General features: G+C 39.6%; 1 protein-coding gene across 5 annotated transcripts in view; it reads left to right on the top strand.

The window, feature by feature from the left end:
- Window positions 1-6,258: 6,258 nt before the first annotated feature.
- Window positions 6,259-22,685, top strand: part of DMXL1 (Dmx like 1) — a 137,916-nt gene continuing 121,489 nt past the window's right edge. For 4 of the 5 annotated variants that reach the window (XM_001504549.7, XM_003362834.5, XM_014730725.3 and 1 more), the window contains exon 1: window positions 10,885-11,458. In XM_001504549.7, the coding sequence (XP_001504599.1) occupies window positions 11,372-11,458 (87 nt within the window). In that variant the 5' untranslated portion in view covers window positions 10,885-11,371. Of the gene's footprint in view, window positions 6,408-10,626; window positions 10,803-10,884; window positions 11,459-22,685 lie in introns of those variants that run through there. The other variant, XM_070233202.1, reaches the window with a different exon arrangement.

The raw sequence follows: 22,685 nt of genomic DNA, 5'->3' as shown, positions 1-22,685 counted from the left end.
TCAAAAATGCAAGAGTTCCCTGCTAGTTGCAGCAGAGAAATCCCAGAGATCAATTCTGATTGACCCACCCTGAGTCCATCCCTGAGTCAACTACTATGACCAGGGACGCTAAGGTGAGGCAGTGTAGCCTAGTGGTAAAGGACACGTACTCTGGTGGGATTTTGTAGGTTTATGTAATCTACTTTTAATGTACTCCTTGATACTTGCCAGGCTCGTAATCCTATTATCGTGGAAACTACCACGGTCATTCCCTCAATTCAGTGTAGGGCCCTGGAGCCTAAGCATTGACCAGCAAGAAGCAGCCCAATTCTCTTTCATTTCTCTTATCATCCATCTCTCTCTCTAGCAACTATTTCCACTTCCCTAGGCAGAAGAGAAAAAAATAAAGATATACTCTCAATCCACTTCTTTCTCAATTTTGGATTATTTGTGAGAACTCTTATGATTTGCTTTTAACTTTCAAGGACTGCTTCTGGTAGATGCGAGTAGAGCCACACTATGCCTCAGGAGAATCTTGTATTCGTGTAGTTGGCCATCCTCTTTTTCTGGTTTGTCTCATGAGGTTGTGTCCCTTTCCTAACATGATTGTTACTGACAAAGTTTTGCTGTTTTAAAATAAATACCTTTGTTGTTATTTAATTAGATATTGGTGGACAGAGTATGTGACCTAGCTTCACTCTCTCATCTTTATGCATAAGTATCCTCAGCTTGTATTGCATAATTAAAGGAGCCACTCAAATGACTCTTAGCTACACATAGATTGCTTCAAGGGCCCTTGCTATGTTGTCCTGATGCGGGGTCGGTGAGCCGAGGAGTCGAAAGAAAGATTTCTTGGACTCTCAAGGTCTGGCAGTAGTGCTCTTTTATTTAGAGAATAGCGTGGAATAGCATGGGGACAGGACCCAGGGGCAGGCAGAGCTGCTGCGTGGGGACAGGACCCACGGGCAGTCAGAGATGCTGCTGGCATGGGGAGCTGCTGCTGCCGCCACTGGCATGGGGACAGGACCCATGGGCAGGCAGAGCTGCTGCCGGCATGTTGCTGCTGCCGCTTCTGCTGCAAACATGAGTGGAGAGTAAGGCTAATTTTAAGGCATAGGTATGTGAGCCATCTCTTTACAAGACAAAGGAAAGAACATGTAAAAAAAGTTAAAATGGTATCAGTGCAGGTGGGGTCTGGCATTGGGTGGTCCCACAACTTTTAGATAAGAATCAAATCAGATTAAGTAAAGGCCAGAAGCCACCACCCTAAATCAGTTACATGAGGTTGCCAGACAGTAACCAACTTAAGTTCTTGCCCTACCCATTAAGAGTTTCCAGAGACAAGGCCATCCCCCTTCCCCCTGGCACAGAGAGGGAGGCATCTCCACAGATGGAGGTTCCCCTGACAAACGCAAATGCCTCCCAACAAAAGGCAAGTAAATTCCACTCCTTGGAGCCTGCTTCTCATCTGCAGTTTTAAAATTAACCAGCCTAAAATCCTCATCAGTTCTAGGCAGAAAAGAGGCTGGCAGTTCCATTTGCTGGAAAACTTCATTTTCTGCCTCATCAGTTATTCTATAATATATATAAGAGTGAGTGCAAGCGTAGTTCCTGATAAGCTTTGCTTATATCTAATTGGGTAAAAAAACTTTTTCTCTTAGACATCTTCTGTTGTTTTTTTTTTTTGCTTTCAGAGTACATCAATCTTTTGTAACTATTCTTGCCCATGCTTTAGAAACATTCCCATGTTCACTAATTTACCTCCCCTATCTCTTCTCATCTTTTCAGCTAGGGAGAAGCGGTAGGCTCTGATCCTTTCCCAAATCATTGTCCCCCTTCTGTTTTTTTTTCTGAGACTTTATTTTTTAGAGAAGTTTTAGGTTCACAACAAAATTAAGAGTAAGGAACAAATTTTTTCAACTAGGGAACAAAATTATTGAGATTTCCCAAATACCCCTGCCCTCCCAAATGTATAGCCTCCCCATTATCAACATCTCCACCAGAGTAGTACATTTGTTACAACTGATGAACCGACATTGACACATCCTAATCACCAGAAGTTCATAGTTTACCTTAGGGGTCACTCTTGGTGTTGTACATTCTGTAGGGTTGGACAAACGTATAATCACATCTATCCATCTTTATTGTATCACACAGAGTATTTTCTTGCCCTTTCAAAAAGCCTCTGTGCTCCATCTATTCATTCCCCACCCCCCAACCCCTGGTGATCCCTAATCCTTTTAATGTCTCCACAGTTTTGCTTTTTTCAGAATGTCATATAGTTGGAGTCATACAGTATGCAGCCTTTTCAGATTGGCTTCTTTCACTTAGTAATATGCATTTAAGGTGCCTCTATGACTCATCATGGCTTAATAGCTCATTTCTTTTTAGTGCTGAATAATATTCCGTTGTCTGGATGTGCCACAGATTATTTACCCATTCATCTACTGAAAGACATCTCCATTGCTTCCAAGTTTTGGCAATCGTAAATAAAGCTGTTATAAACATCTGTGTGAGGCCAGCCAGGTGGTGCAGTGGTTAGGTTCGCACGTTCCGCTTCAGCGGCCCGGGGTTCGCAAGTTCAGATTCCGGGTGCAGACCTACTCACCGCTTATTAAGCCATCCTGTGGCAGGCACTCCACATATAAAATAGAGGAAGATGGGCATGGGTGTTAGCTCAGGGCCAATCTCCCTCAGCAAAAAGAGGAGGATTAGCGGCAGATATTAGCTTAGGGCTAATCTTCCTCAAAAAAAGGAAAAAAAAAACATCTGTTGCAGGCTTTTGTGTGGAAAAAAGTTTTCAGCTCCTTTGGGTAAATACCAAGGAGCATGATTGCTGGACTGTATGACAAGTATGTTTAGTTTTGCAAGAAACCACCAAATTGTCTTCCAATGTGACTGTACCATTTTGCATTCCCAGTAAATGAGAGTTCCTGTTGCAACACATCCTCACCAGCATTTGGTGTTGTCAGTGTTCCAGACTTTGGCCATTCTAATAGGCGTGTGGTAGTATCTCATTGTTCTTTTAATTTGCATTTCCCTAATGACAGAGGATGTGGAGCATCTTTTCACATGCTTATTTGCTGTTTATCTTCTTTGGTGAGGTGTCTGTTAAAGTCTTTGACCCACGTTTTAATCAGGTTGTTAGTTTTCTTATTGTTGAGTTTTAAGAGTTCTTTGCATATTGTGGATAATTGTCCTTTAACGGATGTTCTTTTGCAAATATTTCTCCCAGTCTGTGGTTTGTCTTCTCATTCTCTTGACATTGTCTTTTGCAAAGTAGAAGTTTCTTATTTTATTTTTTTGGGGGAAGATTAGCCCTGAGCTAACATCTGCTACCAATCCTCCTCTTTTTGCTGAAGAAGACTGCCCCTGGGCTAACATCCATGCCCATCTTCCTCTACTTTATATGTGGGATGCCTACCACTGCATGGCTTGTCAAGCGGTGCCATGTCCACACCCAGGATCCGAAGCGGCGAACCCTGGGCCACCAAAGTGGAACGTGCAAACTTAACCACTGTGCCACTGGGCCGGCCCCTTCTTATTTTAATGAAGTCCACCTTATCCACTGTTTCCTTCATGGATCATGTGTTGGTGTTGTATCTAAGAAGTTATAGTCAAACCCAAGGCCATCTAAGTTTCTTCTGTGTTATCTTCTAGGAGCTTTATGGCTTTGTTCTTTGAATTTAGGTCTGTGATCCATTTTGAGATAGTTTTTGTGAAGGGTATAAGGTCTATATCTAGACTAATTTTTTACACGTGGTTGTCCAGTCTTTCCAGCACTATTTGTTGAAAAGTTTATCTTTGCTCCATTGTATTGCCTTTGCTCCTTTGTCAAAGATCAGTTGACCATATTTATGTGGGTCTATTTCTGGGCTTTATATTCTGTTCCATTGATCTGTTTGTTTATTCTTTTGCCACAATCACACTATCTTGATTACTGTAGCTTCCTAGTAAGTCTTGACATCAGGTAGTGTCAGTTCTCCAACTTTGTTCTTCTCCTTCATATTGTGTTGGCTATTCTGTGTCTTTTACCTCTCCTTAAAACTTTAGAATCAATTTGTTGATATATACAAAATAACTTGGATTTTCATTGGGATAGTCCCTTGAGGGGGTTCAGGGCAGGCCACCCCAAGATGCACCACTCTGGTAATGTGGACTACTTCAAGCTGAAGAAATATAGGCTCAGACTCAGCAAGAACATTCGACCTTTCCCCCCTAACTGCTTAAAAGAAATTTAAAATAAAGGCCTGTCCCCAGGACAGGCAATCACCATAGATAACTCTTGGTTCTGGTGGATTGGGAAGATCCTTGCTAAGCCCACTCTTATCAAAGTTCTATTTACCAAACATTTGCTTTTCTATTTCCACATGGGTTGCCTTCTTCCCCTTTGAAGACCCAAACCACCACCCCGAATGTCCTCCTTGTCTGTAGCTGAAGACACTTAAATAGGTAGCCTCAGCCAGTTGGCGGAGTTGCTCAGTTTGCCTGGGCCTCTCCCATGTATACATGGTATAACGCTTTGTTTAGTTTTCTCCTGTTATTCCGTCTCATGTGAATTTAATTTGTTGTCCTGCCAGAAGGACCCAGAGAGGGTAGAGCAAACGTCTTCCTCTCCCACACCCTCTTCATTGCTGTCCCAGAGTCCATTGCCCTCAAGTTGCTCCTGGCTAAACAAGACTCCCTGCAGCTGTCTTCCACCTGGCCTCTCCCTTCCCTTTCAAAATTCCATCTCTTGACTTCTGCTTCCTCCTAATGAAAATACCACTGGGCATGAGAAGAGTCACAGTCTGATCAAAACCACAACTGACTGGCCTGAGCCCCCCTGCTGGCCGTGGAGGTCCAGGATGGCCTGGCTATGATGGGATAGCTCTGCAGGCTGGACTCCCTGACCCCAGACCCCCAGAACAGAACACTGTGGAGAGAAGGGCCAGGCTCGTGGTGCCTGGGGCAAGGGCTGACTCTGAAGAAAAAAAAACAAAAACAAAAACAAAACCCCACAACTGATGTGTGTGACTTATTGACAGTTTCAGAACTTTCCTAGAAGTATTTGCCTTTTACTAGCTGAATATCTACCTAATTGGCTGAGTATCAGGGAGATTTTTGATTGGAGATATTTATTTTACCTTTCAACAAAGTTTGGGAATGGGTCAAGGTAAGGAGGTGAGCTTTCCTTCTATCTTGAGGAAGAGGAGGAGAAAACCATTTTGAGAAGATGGTTCTTTCTACCAGAGAATCACTGAAGACCCAATTTAAAGAAGTCAACTCACCTCCGCTGTCTCGTCTCACCTTGCCAGCTAGGGGGTAAGTGGGAGGTTCTGACCATATTCCCCTTAGGATTCGGGGGTCTTTGGAGAACACTTAAAGGGCCTTTGCAGCCCAAGAGATCTGAGTTCAAATCCTCCAGTGGTGATAAGACTCAAACCTAATGTGACCTTGGGTAAATTCTTTAATCTCTTTGAGTTTAGATTTCTTCATTTCTAAAACAAAGATATTACCCTTAGGGTTGTTGAGATTTAAATGAGATAAACAAAATACCTATTACAGTGTAGAAGGGGTATATAATAAACAGTGGCTTTTTTTTTTTATTGAGGAAGATTAGCCCTGAGCTAACATCTGTTGCCAATCCTCCTCTTTTTGCTGAGGAAGACTGGCCCTGAGCTAACATCCATGCCCATCTTCCTCTAGTTTATATGTGGGACGCCTGTTTTGTCATGGCTTGACAAGTGGTGCGTAGGTCCACATCTAGGATCTGAACCGGCGAATCCCGGGCCGCTGAAGTAGAACATGTGAACTTAACCGCTGAGACACGGGGCCGGCCCCTAAACAGTGGCTTTTATAAATAACTGCCCTTTAAATACTTAAGGGTGGGGAATCCTACAGCCGAGCAAGTGAGTGTGAGCCAAGAGTATTTAACAGCAATCTCCAAATTTTAGAGGTATTAGAATTGTTTTTCTACAGTAATGTTACTGCATAAAATTGGGTTCTGTTGCCCAATGTACATTAAAAGAAGCCCAATTAATTACAGCATCAGTTTTGGGGGGAGAAATCAGCTTTATTCTGTGAGACTGATCTGCAGGGAGACAGGGGGCATGTGCCCTCAGATCTGTCTCCCTGATTCAGGATTTTGGGTGAAATTTAAGAAGTTAGGGAGAATAAGCTGGCACACAGAAATGCTGGCAGGACAGGTTTGGATTGGTGAGCTTCAAACATTTGAGGTAAAGGTTCTACACATTTATGACAGGGTTCTAAACTTTTATTACAGGGTTCTAAACATTTATGATAGGGTGGGGAAGGACTTTTAACATCCAATCTTCCTGAATGAGGGACCACTTGCTTCTGATAAGAGTCCAACTTTTAAGTTCTGGTTGTGTCCCAGTCCTTCAGTCCCATGGGGAGGAGGATCTTTGGTCCGGCAGTCACTTCAGGTAAAAATTTCTTCTTCTGTGCATGCTTTGGCTATGTGACTTTTCAGATTTTCTGAAAGACAATCCCTAATCACTTTGTTGCTAAGAGACAAGGTCTGTTCAAACTGGCTCAAAGGCTCACAGTTATAGTAACAATATTATAAATGTTGGCTAGGATGCTATATCATTGCTCAAGTATCTATTTAACCTATCATATTCCTGATGGATTTTGCCACAGCAAGGTTGCTATTGGTAATGCAGGCAGGTTTCTGGGGCAGTCAATATCTTAGTTACACAGAGACCCTCAAATTATCTTTATGAGATGAGTTCAGAATGCTTGTGTGAAATTCCACAGCATAGTCCCCCTGATTCAGCCTTAGTTACGGGATTGTAACTTTACTTCTAACCTCCCTCATCTGTTGGGTGTTGGCAGTGGGAAGTGAAGCCTCTATTGGTGGCTCCGAAGGATAAAGGTTTATATTGATGAGGTTAGGATGAAGGTGGCAGGGAGAAGGGTAATGAAAAAGATTTCAGGAAATCAGAGAGTGAGCAAGAGGCATGACTACTTCTCAATCTGAGCTGGCTTCCAATATGCTCCTTCCCCACCTCGCCAAGGATCTCAGAGTCTAGCCTGCTTGCTTTTCTTTAACACCATTACCACCCAGTGAGGCTGATAAGTCTCCCTTCCCATTTAAGACTAGCACCAAAGAAAGCGTAACTTCTCTTTGGTCTGCCAATCGCAGAAACCACAGCACTTTGGTTTTGTAAGAGATTTTGTTGCTAGTAATAATGCAAAATATACAAAAATTAAAAAAAAGAAACAAAAGACTTCTGGGGGCCAGGCCCATGATCAAGTGGTTAAAGTTATGTGCACTCCACTTTGGTGGCATAGGATAGTGGGTTCAGATCCTGGTGAGGACATATTCTCCTCGTCAACTATGCTGTAGAGGCATCCTATATACAAAATAGAGGAAGGCTGGCACGGATGTTAGCTCAGGGCTAATCTTCCTCACCAAAAAAAAAAAAAAGACTTCCATTTTTAGAGCTATCCTCTTCCTCTTTTATTTCTTAGAAATAAACCTAAAGAAAAAACTAAAGAAACTAAAGAAAAAAAAAGAATGAAAGAAACTAAAAGGAAAAAATACAAAGGCACCCAGCCTTTGAGCATTCAAAAGACAGAATGATAAAATTCAATTACATTTCAGAGACTAATTAGATTCAAGAATTCCCTTGGGGGGCCCGCCCGGTGGCGCAGCGGTTCAGTGTGCACTTTCTGCTTCTCAGAGGCTCGGGGTCCACTGGTTCAGATCCTGGGTGCGGACACGGCACCACTTGACAAGCCATGCTGTGGTAGGCGTCCCACATATAAAGTAGAGGAAGATGAGCATGGATGTTAACCCAGGGCCAGTCTTCCTCAGCAAAAAGAGGAAGATTGGCAGTAGTTAGCTCAGAGCTAATCTTCCTCAAAAAAAAAAATAAATAAATAAAAAAGAAAAAAGAAAGAATTCCCTTGGGCTTTTTGTGTTTGGAGGTGGATTTGTGGCCTCTGGGCAGAAGGGGTCAGGGAGGGGAGGATGAAAGGCAGCCATGTCTACTTTACCTTCATCTCCTCCATTTCCTTACCTTACTAATTTTACCTTTACCACAAGGTCAGAGTTATGCCCAAATTGCATTAAGAAGTCGTGACTGGATTTAGGATTGGATAAAGTGTTGTTAAGGGGAGGTGAGTGACATTAGTGGGTCATCTATGAGGAGCAGCAGCTTGGAAGCAGGGGATTGTCTATGGCCACCTCTCTGGGATAGTTCTTTCAGGGAACCTTTTATATACATGCAAGCCAGGTCCTGTCTATTCATCCTTGCAGTCAACTATTAGTGAGTATCTACTCTGTATATGATAAATTCAGGGGAATCAGGGATACAACAGATGTATTTAATGGTGCTTGGGTAATCATAATATTAAATGTTTTGCTAATTAAGCTGAGTTGTCAACAGTACAATAACAATTCTGCTAAGTGAAAAGCGATGTCATACATCACAGAGCAGTAGAGGATCCTTCCTATATGTCAGGGGTCAATAAGCTTTTTCTCTAAAGGGCCAAATAGCAAATATTTTTGGCTTTGAAGTCCATATAGTCTTTGTTGAAACTACTCAACTCTGCAGCTGTAATGTGAAAGAAGCCACAGACAATACCTAAATAACTATGCATGGCTGTGTTCCAATAAAATTTTATTTATGGACATGTGAATTTCATATAATTTTCATGTATCATGAAATATTATTCTTCTATTGATTTTTTGAACCATTTAAAAATGTGAAAACCATTCTTAGTTCAAGGTCTGTACAAAACCAGACGGCAAGCTGGACTTGCAGTGGAAGAAATAGATAAATTAAAAGTGTTTAGTTGTTGCATTGAAACAGGTCGTCTGCTGTATATCAAAGAAAGGTTGTTTAATGGGCAATTTAATAAAGTAGTAGCAGTATTTCTGACGAATAAGAGGCAAAAGAATGTCCTCGTTTTTCATTAGCTATGGTAGTCCCACAGTTTTGGATGCAGACTGAGATGGGCTCAGAACACTTGTGGCAGTCTCAGACATCCCTGGAAAGTTTGACTTGGACTGAGGTTTGACACCATTTGGAAAACCTCAGAAAGAGTAAGTATATGTTCGGTTTATTAATAATAATGATGATGATAATAATAATAATAGCTAACATCTACTGAATTCTGACTATGTGCCAAACACTGTTCTTATTTAATCCTCATGATAATTTTATGAAGAAAGTCTACTGCTGGCCCCACTTTATAGATAAGGAAAGTAAAGTACTGAGACATGAAGTAACTTGTCTAAGTGAGTAGTTAGGCCAAACTTTGGTAGTCAATCTCAAGCCTGAAGGAATTTAATAAAAAGTAATAGATGTACAGGGTTGGAGGAATGAAAACGCCAAGCAAAATGTTGTTGATAATCAAGTCAAACCTGCTAATTTTACAGATAAGGAAAACGAGTCTTAAAGTTAAGAAGACTTTTCTAAGGTCACACAACTAATGTGAGGTCAGGAGTAGATTTCAGATTTCCTGCTAGGTAACTTAGTTTCTACTCTTCTGCTACACTGCATGCCCTTCAAAACCAAAAACTGGGTAGACTAGAATGAGTGAGCATGTTAAACTTTCAGCCGGACATAGAATTTATGTGGGATATAGAAAAATCTTGATTTAGGGTCTAAAATATAAAATTAACTTAAAACCACTTTAAGTAAAATTTGAATTAATAATTAAAATACAAATTAAACTGTATGTTAGACTTCAGTAAAATAGCTTTTAAGAAAGACAAATGAAGTTTTAAGTCCATTTTTATGAAGATAAAGGGATAAAATAATTCATTTACATCTTTCAAATTGAAAAAAGGGAGATGGCTCCTCAACTTGTTTTTAGGTAACTTTTTATTGCAAAACAAAGTAAATGTACATTGCAAAAAACAAGGAAAGCAAAAGGAAATAAAATTATGAGTACTACTCCCAACAAGTATTAGTGTGAAGGGTTTCTTTTTTACCACATCAAAAGTACATAAAAATCAATTTAGTACTTTTTAAAAAACTACTATTTTTAAGGTAGAGAGTTCCTATTTACATTCATTCATTTAACATTTACTGAATACCTAAATTGGAACTGGCGCTGTGCTAGACACTTGGGATACAGAGACGAACAGGACAGTCTGTCCCTAAGAGGCTCATAGTATATGGGAGGAGACACATAAACAGATGTTTATCAATAATAATACAACATTTGTGTCAAAATACAATGAGGGTTGAATCTCACAGTTCTGTGACACTAATCATTTTGGAATTCTTATATTTTTCCAAAACAAACGGTCAACGCAGGCCTGGTAGGGTATTATTATCAGCACCACTTCAAAACCGAAGTTCAGGTAAACTTAGGTGAAAACACTTCATTTTAGTACTTGTCAAGTGTTTAAACCTTTCAAAGTTATCCTGTTTGGCGAGTTGCAAAGGCGCGCACGGCCGGAGTAACTACTCTGCCCAGACAGAGCTTTCAGGGTCACATTCACTTGGCGTACTCGCGGGCCGCCCAGGGGAGCGGTGCTTGTTGGGACTTGTAGTCTCTACCAGGACTGAGAACACTGCAACTACATTTATAATGCACTTCACTCTTTTTACGCTTTCTAGTCCACCAGTCAGATTAAGCCCTAACCTACAGCATAACTTGATAACTTTCATCTCATTCTAGGCTTATCGTGTTTCTGCAAGGCTTCTTCCGTTCAACACTCAAACGGACAGAGTCACTCACAAACCTCAAAGAGATTGGACTGTCTTCATTGGTGGGCGGAGCCCTAGGTGGACCGGAGCTCGGGATTGGCCACATCTGACTAGAAGAGGCGTTTTCACATCCACTTGCTGATCTGTGTACGTACGTGCTGTGGTGAAAAAGCGAGTCCTTCACCGCGGTACTCCTCTGCGCTGAGGGAAATCTCGCGATATTTCTGTCAAAGGGACCTAGGGACGCTTAGCAAGCGGCGGACGCTAGTGGGGGTGGCGGGCACCGGAGCTAGGAAGGGACAGGTCAGGCGGGCAGGGCGAGCGCGTGCTCCTTGCGCCACTCGGGCTCGGTCAGGGCCAGCCGCCCAGAGCTTAGAGGAAGTGTGGAAGGCGCAGCCTCCTGGCTGCTGAGTCGGCCCGGGGTCGCGGCCGCCGAGTCGCCCCCGAGCTTCACCTGGGCCCGCGCGGGCTGTGACAGGTGCGCAGACGGGCGCGGCGCTCCGCCCGTTCGCCGGCCCGCCCCCTCCGGGCCTCGCCTGCCAGGGCTCGGGATGAGCTGCGGGCCCCGGTTGAGCGGCTCCGGCTCCTGGCTCCTGTCGCTGCCGCCGTCGCCGCCCAAGAGCGGCCGCCGCCCCTGAGGGAAGGAGGGAGGTAAACGGCCGCTGACCCCGGGCATGAGCCGGACGCGGCGGCTGTTGGTGGACTAAGGCGCCGACATGAACCTGCACCAGGTGCTGACCGGGGCCGTGAACCCCGGTGATCACTGCTTCTCCGTGGGCAGCGTCGGCGATCAGCGCTTCACGGTGAGTGCGGGAGGCGCCCCTGAGTCAGCCAGACTCGGCCCAGAATGACGGCAGAGGCCGAGAACGCCTCGTCGCTCGCACCCGGGGCCTCAGGTCCCCCGCGGAGGTCCCCGCCCCCGAGGGCCCGGCGGACCTGGCCTTGGAGAGCGAAGGGGGCAAAAACCTTTCGGTCATTGAGGTACTTGCTGTACGGAGCCCGAACTCGGAAGTGAGAATGTTTTGTAGGATTTTTAAAGTTTCTGGTCTGACGTCCTTGGACTGGGATGGTTTGCCAAAGTCGTTTCTCCAAAAATCGTTGTGGAGGGGGTTTTTATTACCCCACTCCATAGGATCAAATGGTCAAGTTTAGAAATAGTTGCGATTGGTTTCATTTCTTGTTCTAAGTTAAGGTCAAGTATCCTTGTAGATAAAAAGAGTAGGTGTCTTAAAACAATTACTGATTGTTTGCTATCGACAGCTAGCGCTGATTAAAAATATAGGGAAAACAGTGTTTTTCATTTATTTTTCTTCTGATTCACTGAGGAATAAGTTTGTGAAGAAAAACCGTGCTTTTCATAATTCACTCCTGCCATCCTTTAAATTCCATATGTAACAGTTTAGTAGTCCTGGGAAACTTTTATTTATTTTACATTGCTTACATTAATTACTAAAAGTTGCATTACTGATTTTCAGTAAAACTCCTCTTTGCTATGTAGTCGTAATTCCAGGTTAAGGTTTACTGAAAGTGACTTGGATTTCGTTGGTCTTCACCAGATATTGGAAGGAAGAGGGCCCCAGACTTCTGGCTACTTACCAGTATAGTGGCATTTTCTTCCTTAATGTACTTTTTATAGTAATTTCAAACTATAAGTCAGTATTGCGCATGATATCCTTTATCCAAACGTATTTATAATGCTCATGATTTTTGCGCAACTTTTGTGGCTATCTTTTAGTTGTGATTAAAAGTAAAACTTAATTTTACCTAAATAAGTGAAACAAAGTAAACAGCATAACAGATGCTCCAGGTTTTGTTCTCATCTACTTTGGACCTTTTTTGTGGTCAGTCAGAATAAATAATAGTCATTATTTAACATGGTGTAGGCATTTAGTGCCTGAATTGTGCTTTTAGATCTCTGCCAACCAAGTACTTTCCTTTCAGGTAGAGTCTGTACCTCCCCTGTAGAGTGACTCATACACACCTTAGCTTGCACTTGACACTAGCAGTTTTATAGATTCTAATTCTAGCCTGAATACTCAGAAGAGTGATCTCTGAGAGTCTCAGTGAGCAACTATAGTCTCTCTGTAGTAGGTCATTGCTCTCTGCTCTTGCTATTTAGAGGGGGGAAATAAACAGCATCCTAAGGAGGATTCCCTAGTGGGAGATTATAGTATGGTAACATTGCATTCTCTGCCATCTCCTAAAGTTATATGAGTGTTTTCTGCAAAGTAGATTCTAAGAACTTTTTTAAGAAGGCATTCAGAGTCAATGTGAGCAGTGGTGTCAACTTCAAAGCATATACAGTACGCTGGCCTATCTGTACACCTAGATGACCCCTCTCAGTGTATATAAAACCGTGGTGAGTGCCTCTGTTATTTTAAAGGAGAAGTGAGTTAATATTCCAAAGATTATATGGTCATCCTACATCGTCATGTAGCTTGTTGCTCAGTTCTGCTGAATTTTAAGGTCCATTTCCAGAGACCAGGCTTTAATCATCTCCCACCAAGTCTACTGCAGATTTCTCCCAGGTCTCAGGAAGCATTCTAGTAAATAAGGTAAAAATAGTTTTTGTTTTGGTTTGTTTAGTGTAAAGAGATCCCAGCTCTCTGGAATTTTGGTGCTAGTTTATGGATTAACAATCGTCTTTTTCCTTTGCAGCCAATCCTTCCATGACTCTTTAACATTAAGTCGATAGCTCTGTAATAAACTGTTTCTTGCCATCAGTTTCCTGGACACCATATACGTCTTAAATTTATCTCTCTTGAAATTGCCTCTTTTTCTTTCAAATTAAAAAGCAGAATGTATTTCTTGTTTATGCCTTGAATTTTGTTTTTAAACTCTTTGGATTTTGACTTCTTTTTTTTTATATGAAGATAGCAAACATTAATGGTAGATGGTATGTGCAGACTAAGAAAATCTCTGTAAATTCCAGTTTTGCTTGAGGTGGGAACATGAGATCTCTTCTTGCAGGCTCCCCTGAAGAATTCTTTTATTCCTTCTAGTACTTATGCCTTCTCTGAAGACAGTTCTGTGTTTGTAATTCCTCCCTTTCCATGTTTGCAGATAACTTACCTATTCTTGTTTTGAAAGATACAATAGATGAGTTCTTGTTTTCCAAATAAAGTCTGACAGATTTTATATTGAAATAAAATTGAATGCCAGTTCTCATGGACTCCAGATTTTAAAATATGCAATTACTGATATAGTTAGTATAAGTATTAGATACTTTTTTACTACTTAAACTGGCAGCAGACTATTTAGACTTTGCTGTTCATATGAAACCTTCTAGTAAGCAGTGACAGTGAGTCTTAACACTTTCAAAGTGCTGTATTTGCACTTTCATTGTATCATTAACCACTCTTGCGTTGTGTATGTCTTCCACGGTTTTGTTGTGAGCACCTAGAATAGTGATCGAGGGACTAGTGACATCTCATAGAATCGTTACCTGGATTTGGTTTCCAGCCTAGTCCCTTATAGTTAGTTGTGTATCCATGGGCAAGTTCTTTCACATTCTTTGAATCGCTTTTTTTACCTATAGAATGGTGCTAAAATAGTACCTATTCATAGGGTTGTTACATGAAAAAGTGATAAGTTCTAAGTTCATTGCTTAGTAAATGTAAAACCCTTAAAAATGTCAACAATTATAAAATTAAGGTTATATTCATTCTAATGCTTGGCACATAGAAAGTGTTTGATAAATACTGGTTGGATTGGTGAATAATAGATAAAGAAGCTTGGTTGAAATATAATTAAAAATTCTTTTAAAATAGCTTTGATTATTTAGATTTGAGTCAAAATAAAATATTTCTATTGAAGTTTCTTTAAATTTTTTCCATGTCAGTTGTTATGCGTTTTACCATCAATATCAAGTGAGCAACTAGGAGAGATTTCAGGTACACTAAGCAAAAATTCTTTATTTTTTCTTTATTTACATGAATGTTTCCCTCACTCCTTTTTCCTTCTTAATTTTCCACCATTTTTAGAGTGAAAGTATGTGAGCAACCTGGTTCTGATCTGCTGACAACTTTTGTTTTTAGAATAAAAAATATTTTGTTTATAAAAGATAAATAACAAGTTAAAAAGAGGCGCAGTTAATTAGAATTTAGATTTTCTAATATTTCTGTGCATACTGATGATGTAATATGTGTTTTAATATATAACAGATTTTTTTTCTTCTCATTTTGTGTTTTGTCCATTCCTAGTATTGTAACTATGTTTTGAATGAAATGGAAAGGGAGGTAATTTCCAAGAGACAGACAGATTGTGTTAATATTTAGGACTTCCTGTCTCTAGTGTGAAATTTAAACGCCTTTCCTATAGGAGGGAAAGTGAACATATAGCTCCAGGCTCTCTTTTTTTATTAGACAACCCAGTGTCCCCAGCCAGGAGGACCTAGATGAGAAGTCCAAAGATGGACTGAAGTTAGGTGGGTGTTGGTAGAGAGATAGAGCCTGAATTAGCATTCTCCTTCCTCAGTTTACCGTGATAGTAAGCATCCTTTAGTTTAACTTTCTGTTTTGTTCACTCTAGGGAAGCCTGTATAGGTGGGAGGATGAAAGGGTTCTTTTTTTGGAGGGGGCATGTGAGTCTTTGTGGGTGGAGAGAATACACGAGGGGAAAGTTTGATAGTGCTCACATCTGGAGAAAGAGGAAGATTTTTGTGGCGCTCATATGCCATTATGAGTACTAAATTGGACTTCTTTTTAAAAATTTGGTCTATTTTAAAATATGTTTTAAGTAGTATTAAAGTGCTTTTAAGATAATTGAAGTAATACTAATTCTTAACATTATATTTTTAAAAACAAGAATAAAGTTAATTACGGCATACCAAATGTAAGTCATTTAACCAGGAAATATACCAGGAAGAAATGCTTTGGGGTATTTGCCTGGTATGGTTGGTTAAAACAAAACAGTGAAAACAGAAAATCTAAGTGTTTTACAGAAATCACAGGATTTCCAAATTAGAGTACCAAATGTTACAGCTTTGGATAATTTTTGAACTTTAGAATATTTGAGAAAGTTCTCTGCCAAAATTTAAAGTTAAAAATCATGTTTCGATTGTGTGCTTGATAACGCACATATGAACTCACTTCTTTTGCATCTTCTTTAGTCTCAAAGTTAGTAAATCTAGTATTACATGTGCCTAATAAAAGGATTTTCATTTGTCAATTTAATTTTCATTGGTTAGTAATTGTTCTGACTATAGATCTTTTGACAGAAGCAGCTAGAATACCAATTTGTAATCTATGCGTATGAATTTTGGAGGGCAAGTAGCATGACAGTTTGTGTGATAAACCAGTGCTGCTGTTATTGTTTTGATAACCTTCCACAGTATAGTCAGGCACCTTGAAATGAGTTTTTGAGAATAATTTATTTTAGAAAAATCTGTAAAACTAGTTTTAGATTTCAGTTTGCAAATATATATATTGTATTACATCTTTGGTTTTTATTTAAAACCAGGTAGGTGGGTTGTTTTTATTTAAGAATTTAGTGACAGATGGATTATTTTAAAATCATGAGTAGCTCATTTTAAATTAAAGGCTGTTTTCCATGTTTTTGGTTTTGGATTTTTGGGTGTATTTCCATGCTTATTACCTCATCATGTTGTATAAACTCTAGAGATTGAATTAATTTTAATAGTCTTTTAGAAATATCCATAAGAAGAGTTGTTTATTTCAAGTGATTTTTGGATTATACTCAGATTATCTGTACAGATTCATCTCTCTCTTTTTTCCTCAGCTTTGTTGAGATGTAATTGATGTATATCATTGTATAAGTTTAAGGTGTACAATGTGATGATTTGATACACATATATATTATGAAATGTTTACCACAATAAGGTTACTTATCACATCCTTTACCTTGGATAATTACCATTTTGTTCTTCTTGTTGTTATCGTGAGAATATTAAAGATTTACTCTCATAGAAATTTTCAAGTATACAATACAATATTGTTAATTATAGTGGCCATGCTGTACATTAGGTCCCCAGAACTTATTCATCTTATATCTGAAACTTTGTCCTCTTTGACCTTTGACCAATATCCCCCATTTCCTCTATCACCCAGCCCCTGGCAACCACCATTTTATTTTCTGTTTCTATTAGTAAGATGTTTTTAGATTCTACATTTAAGTGGAATACATAGATAACAGTATTTGTCTTTCTCTGTCTGAATTGTTTCACTTAGCAAAATGCCCTCAAGGTTGTCACAAATGGCAGTATTTCCTTCTTTTTTATGGTTGAATAATATTCCATGATATATATATGTGTGTGTGTGTGTGTATATATACACACACACACACACATATATATACCACGTTTTATTTATCTGTTCATCCATTGATGGATACTTAGGTTGTTTTCACATCTTTGCTATTGTGAATAATGCTGCAGTGGATATGGGAGTGCAGATATCTCTTCGAGATAATGATTTCATCATCTTTGGATGTATACCCAGAAGTGGGATTGCTGGATCATATGGTAGTTCTATTTTTAATTTTTTGAGGAACCTCCATACTGTTTTCCATTGTGGCTACATCAGTTTACATTCCCAATAGGAGTGCACAAGGGTTCCCTTTTCTCCACATCTTTACCAACACTTGTTATCTCTTGTCTTTCTGTTTTTTTGGTGAGAAGAATTGATCCTGAGCTAAAATCTGTTGTCAGTCTTCCTCTTTTTTGCTTGAGGAAGATTGGCCCTGAGCTAACATCTATTGTTGGTCTCCCTCTTTTTTTGCTTGAGGAGAATTCGCCCTGAATTAACATCTATGCCAATCTTCCTCTGTTTTTTTGTCTGTGGGATGCTGCCACAGCATGGCTTGATGAGTGGTGTGTAGGTCTGAACCCTCGAACCCTGGGCCACCAAAGTGGAGCACATGAACTTAACCACTATGCCACAGGGCCAGCCCCGCTCTTGTCTTTTTGATGATAGCCATTCTCACAGGTGCGAGGTGATATCTCATTGTGGTTTTAATTTGCATTGATGATTAGTGATGTTGAACATCTTTTCATGTACCTATTGGCCATTTGTATATCTTCTTTGGAAAAATGTCTATTCAGGTCTTCTGTCCACATTTTAATTGAATTGTTTATTTATTTATTTATTTAAACCCTCTGCTCTCTTTGGCTTTCTTTTTTTTTTGTGAGGAGGATTGGCTCTGAGCTAACGTCTGTTGCCCCTCTTCCTCTTTTTTTTTTTCTTTTTTCTCCCCGAAGTCCCAGTACATAGCTGTGTATGCTAGTTCAAGTCATTCTAGTTCCTCCATGTGGGATGCCACCACAGCATGGCTTGATGAGCTGTGCATAGGTCCATGCCTAGGATCCGAATTGGTGAACTCTGGGCCGCGAAAGTGGAGCACATGAACCCAACCACTTGGCCAGCCCCTGGATTGTTTGTTTTTTTGCTATTGAGTTGTATGAGTTGATTATATCTTTTGGATGTTAACTACTTATCAGATATGGTTTGCAAATATTTTTTCCCATTCCGTAGGTTGCCTTTTCATTTTGTTGAAGATTTCTTTTGCTGTGCAGAAGCTTTTTAATTTGATGTAACCCGTCTTGTTTATTATTGCTTTTGTTGTTTCTGCTTTTGATCTCCTATCCAAAAAATCATTACTACAACCACTGTCAAGGAACTTTTCCCCTATGTTTTGTTCTAGGAGTTTTATGGTTTCAGGTCTTATGTTCAAGTCTTTAATCCATTTTAAGTTGATTTTTGTGTATGATGTAAGATAAGGGTCCAATTTTATTCCTTTGCTTGTGGATTTCCAGTTTTCCCAACACTATTTATTCCCCATTATGTAATGTAATCTTGGCACTTTTGTTGAAGATTAGGAGACCGTATGTGTGTAGGTTTGTGTCTGGGCTCATGATTCTGTTCCTTTAGTCTCTGTTTTTATGCCAGTATTGTACTGTTTGTTACTATAGTCTTGTAATATATTTTGAGATCAGGAAGTGTGGTGGCTCCAGCTTAGTTCTTCTTGCTCAAGATTGTTTGGCTTTTTGGGGTCTTTTGTGGTTCTGTATGAATTTTAGGATTTTTAATTTATTTCTCTGAAAAATACCAATGGAATTTTGATAAGGATTGCATTGAATCCGTAGATAGCTTTGGGTATTATGGACATTTTAACAGTGTTCTTCCAATCCAAGAACACTGGATATCTTTCCATTTATTTGTGTTGTCTTCGGTTTCTTTAATCAGTGTCTTATAGTTTTCAGTGTACAAGATCTTTGCCTTGGTTAAATTTATTCTTAAGTATTTTATTCCTTTTGATGCTATTATAAATTGGATTTTCTTAATTTATTTTTCGAATAATTTGTTATAAGTATGTAGAAAGGCAACTGATTTTTGTATGTTGATTTTGTGTCCTGTAACTTTGCTGAATTCATTTATTAGTTTTTTGGTGAAGTCTTTAGAATTTTCTATATAGAGTATCTTTTCATCTGCAAACAGACAATTTTGTGTCTTCCTTTCTGATTTGGATGACCTTTATTTCTTTTTCTTGCCTAATTGCTCTGGCTAGAACTACCAGTACTGTGTTGGGTAGAAGAGGTGAAAATGGGCATCCTTGTCTTATTCCTAATCTTAGAGGAAAGCTTTCAGCTTTTCATTAGTGAGTATGATATTATCCATGCGCTTGTCGTATATGGCCTTTATTGAACCTTCCTTTCATCCCAGGGATAAATCCCACTAAATTATGGTGTATGATCTTCTAATGTGCTGTTGAAATTGGTTTGCTAGTATTTTCTTGCAGATTTTTGCATCTATGTTCATCAGGGATATTGGTCTGTAATTTTCTTTTCTTTTCTTTCCCTTTTTGAGGAAGATCAGCCCTGAGCTAATATCTGCTGCCAATCCTCCTCTTTTTGCTGAGGAAGACTGGCCCTGAGCTAACATCCATGCCCATCTTCCTCTACTTTATATGTAGGACACCTGCCACAGCATGGCTTGATGAGCGGTGCCATGTCCGCACCGGCGGACCCTGGGCTACTGAAGTGGAATGTGTGAACTTAACTGCAGTGCCACTGAGCTGGCCCCTGTAATTTTCTTTTATTGTAATATCTTTGTCACTTTCGTATCAGGGTAATGCAGGCCTTGTAAAATGAGTTTAGAAGTGTTACCCCTTCAGTTTTTTGGAAGAGTTTGAGGAGAATTGATGTTAGTTCTTCTTTAAATGTTTGGTAGAATTCACTGGTATAGCCATCTGGTACTGGGCTTTTATTTGTTGGGATGTTTTGATTACTGATTCAGTCAATGTATTATGTTTTCTCAGTTTTAATTTCTAAAAGAGTAAATATTGATAGTGATAACCCATATAAACTAACGCTCTTGGAGAGGGGGATTGGAGGGTGCTTATCCTCAATACTTTTCTTAAGAGTGCAAAGGAGGGCTGGCCCGTTGGTGCAGTGGTTAAGTGCACACGTTCCGCTTCTCGGCGGGCAGCCCGGGGTTCGCCGGTTCCGATCCCAGGTGCAGACATGGCACCGCTTGGCACACCTTGCTGTGGTAGGCATCCCACGTATAAAGTAGAGGAAGATAGGCACGAATGTTAGCTCAGGGCCAGGCTTCCTCAGCAAAAAGAGGAGGACTGGTAGTAGTTAGCTTAGGGCTAATCTTCCTAAAAAAAAAACGAGTGCAAAGGATTCCTGAGAGCAGAAAGTTTGGGAACCAATGCTTTATATTGTTCCATTGTATGATAATACTGCAGTTTATGTATATATTCCGTTGTTGATGGACATTTGAGTTGGTTCTACTTTGGGGCTTATATGATGACTATGAATGTTTTTGTACATGTCTCTTGGTGTACATTTGGACACATTTCTCTTGGGTATAAACTTAGCAGTAGAATTGCTAGATCATTGAGAATGCATGTTTTTAGCTTTCCAAAGTAGTTGTACCATCTTATTTTACATTCCTATCAGCAATTATGGGAGTTCTGGCTGCTTTACTTCCAAATAAGACATTTTTAATTATGGGAAGAAATTAGAGAAAAATTATTAAACTCATACTGATGTTTGTTTATAAGGCATTATATGGCAGCAGAACAGAGGCAGTAAGAGCATGTTTTTTCCCATTAGTTATAGCTTGGTTTCAGTCTCACTTGTGCCTCATATTAGCTCTGAGATTTGAGCCAAATTACTCAATCTCTAAGTTTGAATTTCCTTATTGGTAAAGTGGGGTGATTCTAGTAAATACCTCACAGGATTTGTTGTGAGGATTAAATGGGATACCAGTGAAAAGCACTTAGCATCGGCCCTGTAGCAAGAGAAAAAATAGGCTCAGAAGACTATAGTGAGTGAGAGATAGAAGAAAGCACAAAAAAGTGACAGTATATTTGTTTTAACGTTTTGGAAATAATTATTTAGGTTTTAGATGTTTTCATTACTACATGGAAAATAACTAGAAATAATTGCATACCTAGAAAAAGTTGTAAAATAAAATGGTACAAGGAACACCCATATTCTCTTTACCTAAATTTGGCTAATGATAATAATTTACCCCCATTTTCTTTATCATTTGGGCACATTGTATGTGTATGCACCTACATAATTTTTTTTTATGAACCATTTGAGATTCATGGCTATGTCATGACTCTTTACCCTTAAATTCTTTAGTTTGTATTTCATGATAATAGGAATATTCTCTTATGTAATCACACTACAGTTATCAACTTCATAAATTTACTTTGATATGCGACTTTAATTTGTTATTCATGTTCCAGTTTCATTAGTTGATATAACAATGTTCTCTATAGCATTTTTGTCCCTTCCAGTGCAGGATTCAGTCCATGGGCAAGTATTAACATTTAGTTACCTCTCTTTAGCATCAATTTTCTTCTCTTTTTTCTTTGTTCGTTTTGACATCGACATTTGAAGAACGTAACATCTCCCCCCCCCCACTTTTAAAAAACAAACCTTTTCTCATTTTGCGTTTGTCTGATTTTCCTCTTGATTAGATCTAGGTTATGCATTCTTGGCCAAAATTCTGCATAGATCATGTTGTGTCCTTCTCTGGGTATTTCATTTGGAGGCACATGATATCTATCATTAATGATGTCAATTTTGATGACCCATCAAGGTGTTACCCAATTTCTCCACTGTATAACTGATTTGGTTTTTTTTCCCTCTTGCAACTAATAGCAGTGTGTGAGAGACACTTTAAGACCAAGCAGATATCCTGATTTTCATCAAAATTTTCCCTTGGATTGAGCATCCACTGATGATGATTCTTGCCCGATGCTTTTCCTTTCTTTCTTTCTTTTTTTCTTTTTTAAAAAAATAAGCACCTTCTTTCTTTCTGGCATAACAAGATATTCTAGGCTGTGGGTTCCGGGCAGCTACCCTGCTCCAGCCCTGTAATTAGCCATTTCTTTGAGGAGCCCTGGTTTCTTTTAGTAGGGAATGATAGTAGAGACCAAGATCAAGATGTTAGGTGATCTCATTGCTACTAGAATGTCTTTGCTTCTTGGGCCTTTCAGTGGACAGAACTAGCAAATATACGCATGTATATGCATACTGCACACACATACGTACACACATACATATACAAACGTATATTTACATGTGCACATGAAAATATGTATATTTTGGAAATCCAGATTTTTTGTGAGTATTTCCAATTCTAGTCCAACCTTACCTGACTCTGTCTTCTCTCATTTCTCATCTTTGTTCTTTTTTACACAGAACCTTCACTCATTTGCTCAATCCTATAATACATCTAAAATAGTTTCAGAATTGCATTGTCCATGCCACTACAATAAAAAAGCCCTGCAAAAAAAGTTCAGGATTTGTTTGTGCTCTTCTCCCCACTCTGCCTATGAGATAATAGAAAATATATGTATTGGTCTCTGTCCCTGGTTTCTGGCACAGAGCTCCTGAAACCCTTGTAAATTCCTAAGTGATAACAGCATTAGGAGCATCTCTTATGCTAATATTTGGTGTTTGACCCTAGGTCCTGATTCAGGGCTCCTGAAACCCTTGTAAATGCCTAAGTGATAAGAGCACTAGGAGTATCTTTTGTTCTAATTAGG

Source organism: Equus caballus, chromosome 14 (assembly GCF_041296265.1).
Source record: "Equus caballus isolate H_3958 breed thoroughbred chromosome 14, TB-T2T, whole genome shotgun sequence".
Classification (NCBI taxonomy): Eukaryota; Metazoa; Chordata; class Mammalia; order Perissodactyla; family Equidae; genus Equus; species Equus caballus.
The sequence above is the reverse complement of the archived record's forward strand: the minus strand, read 5'-3'. Positions and strand labels throughout refer to the sequence as shown.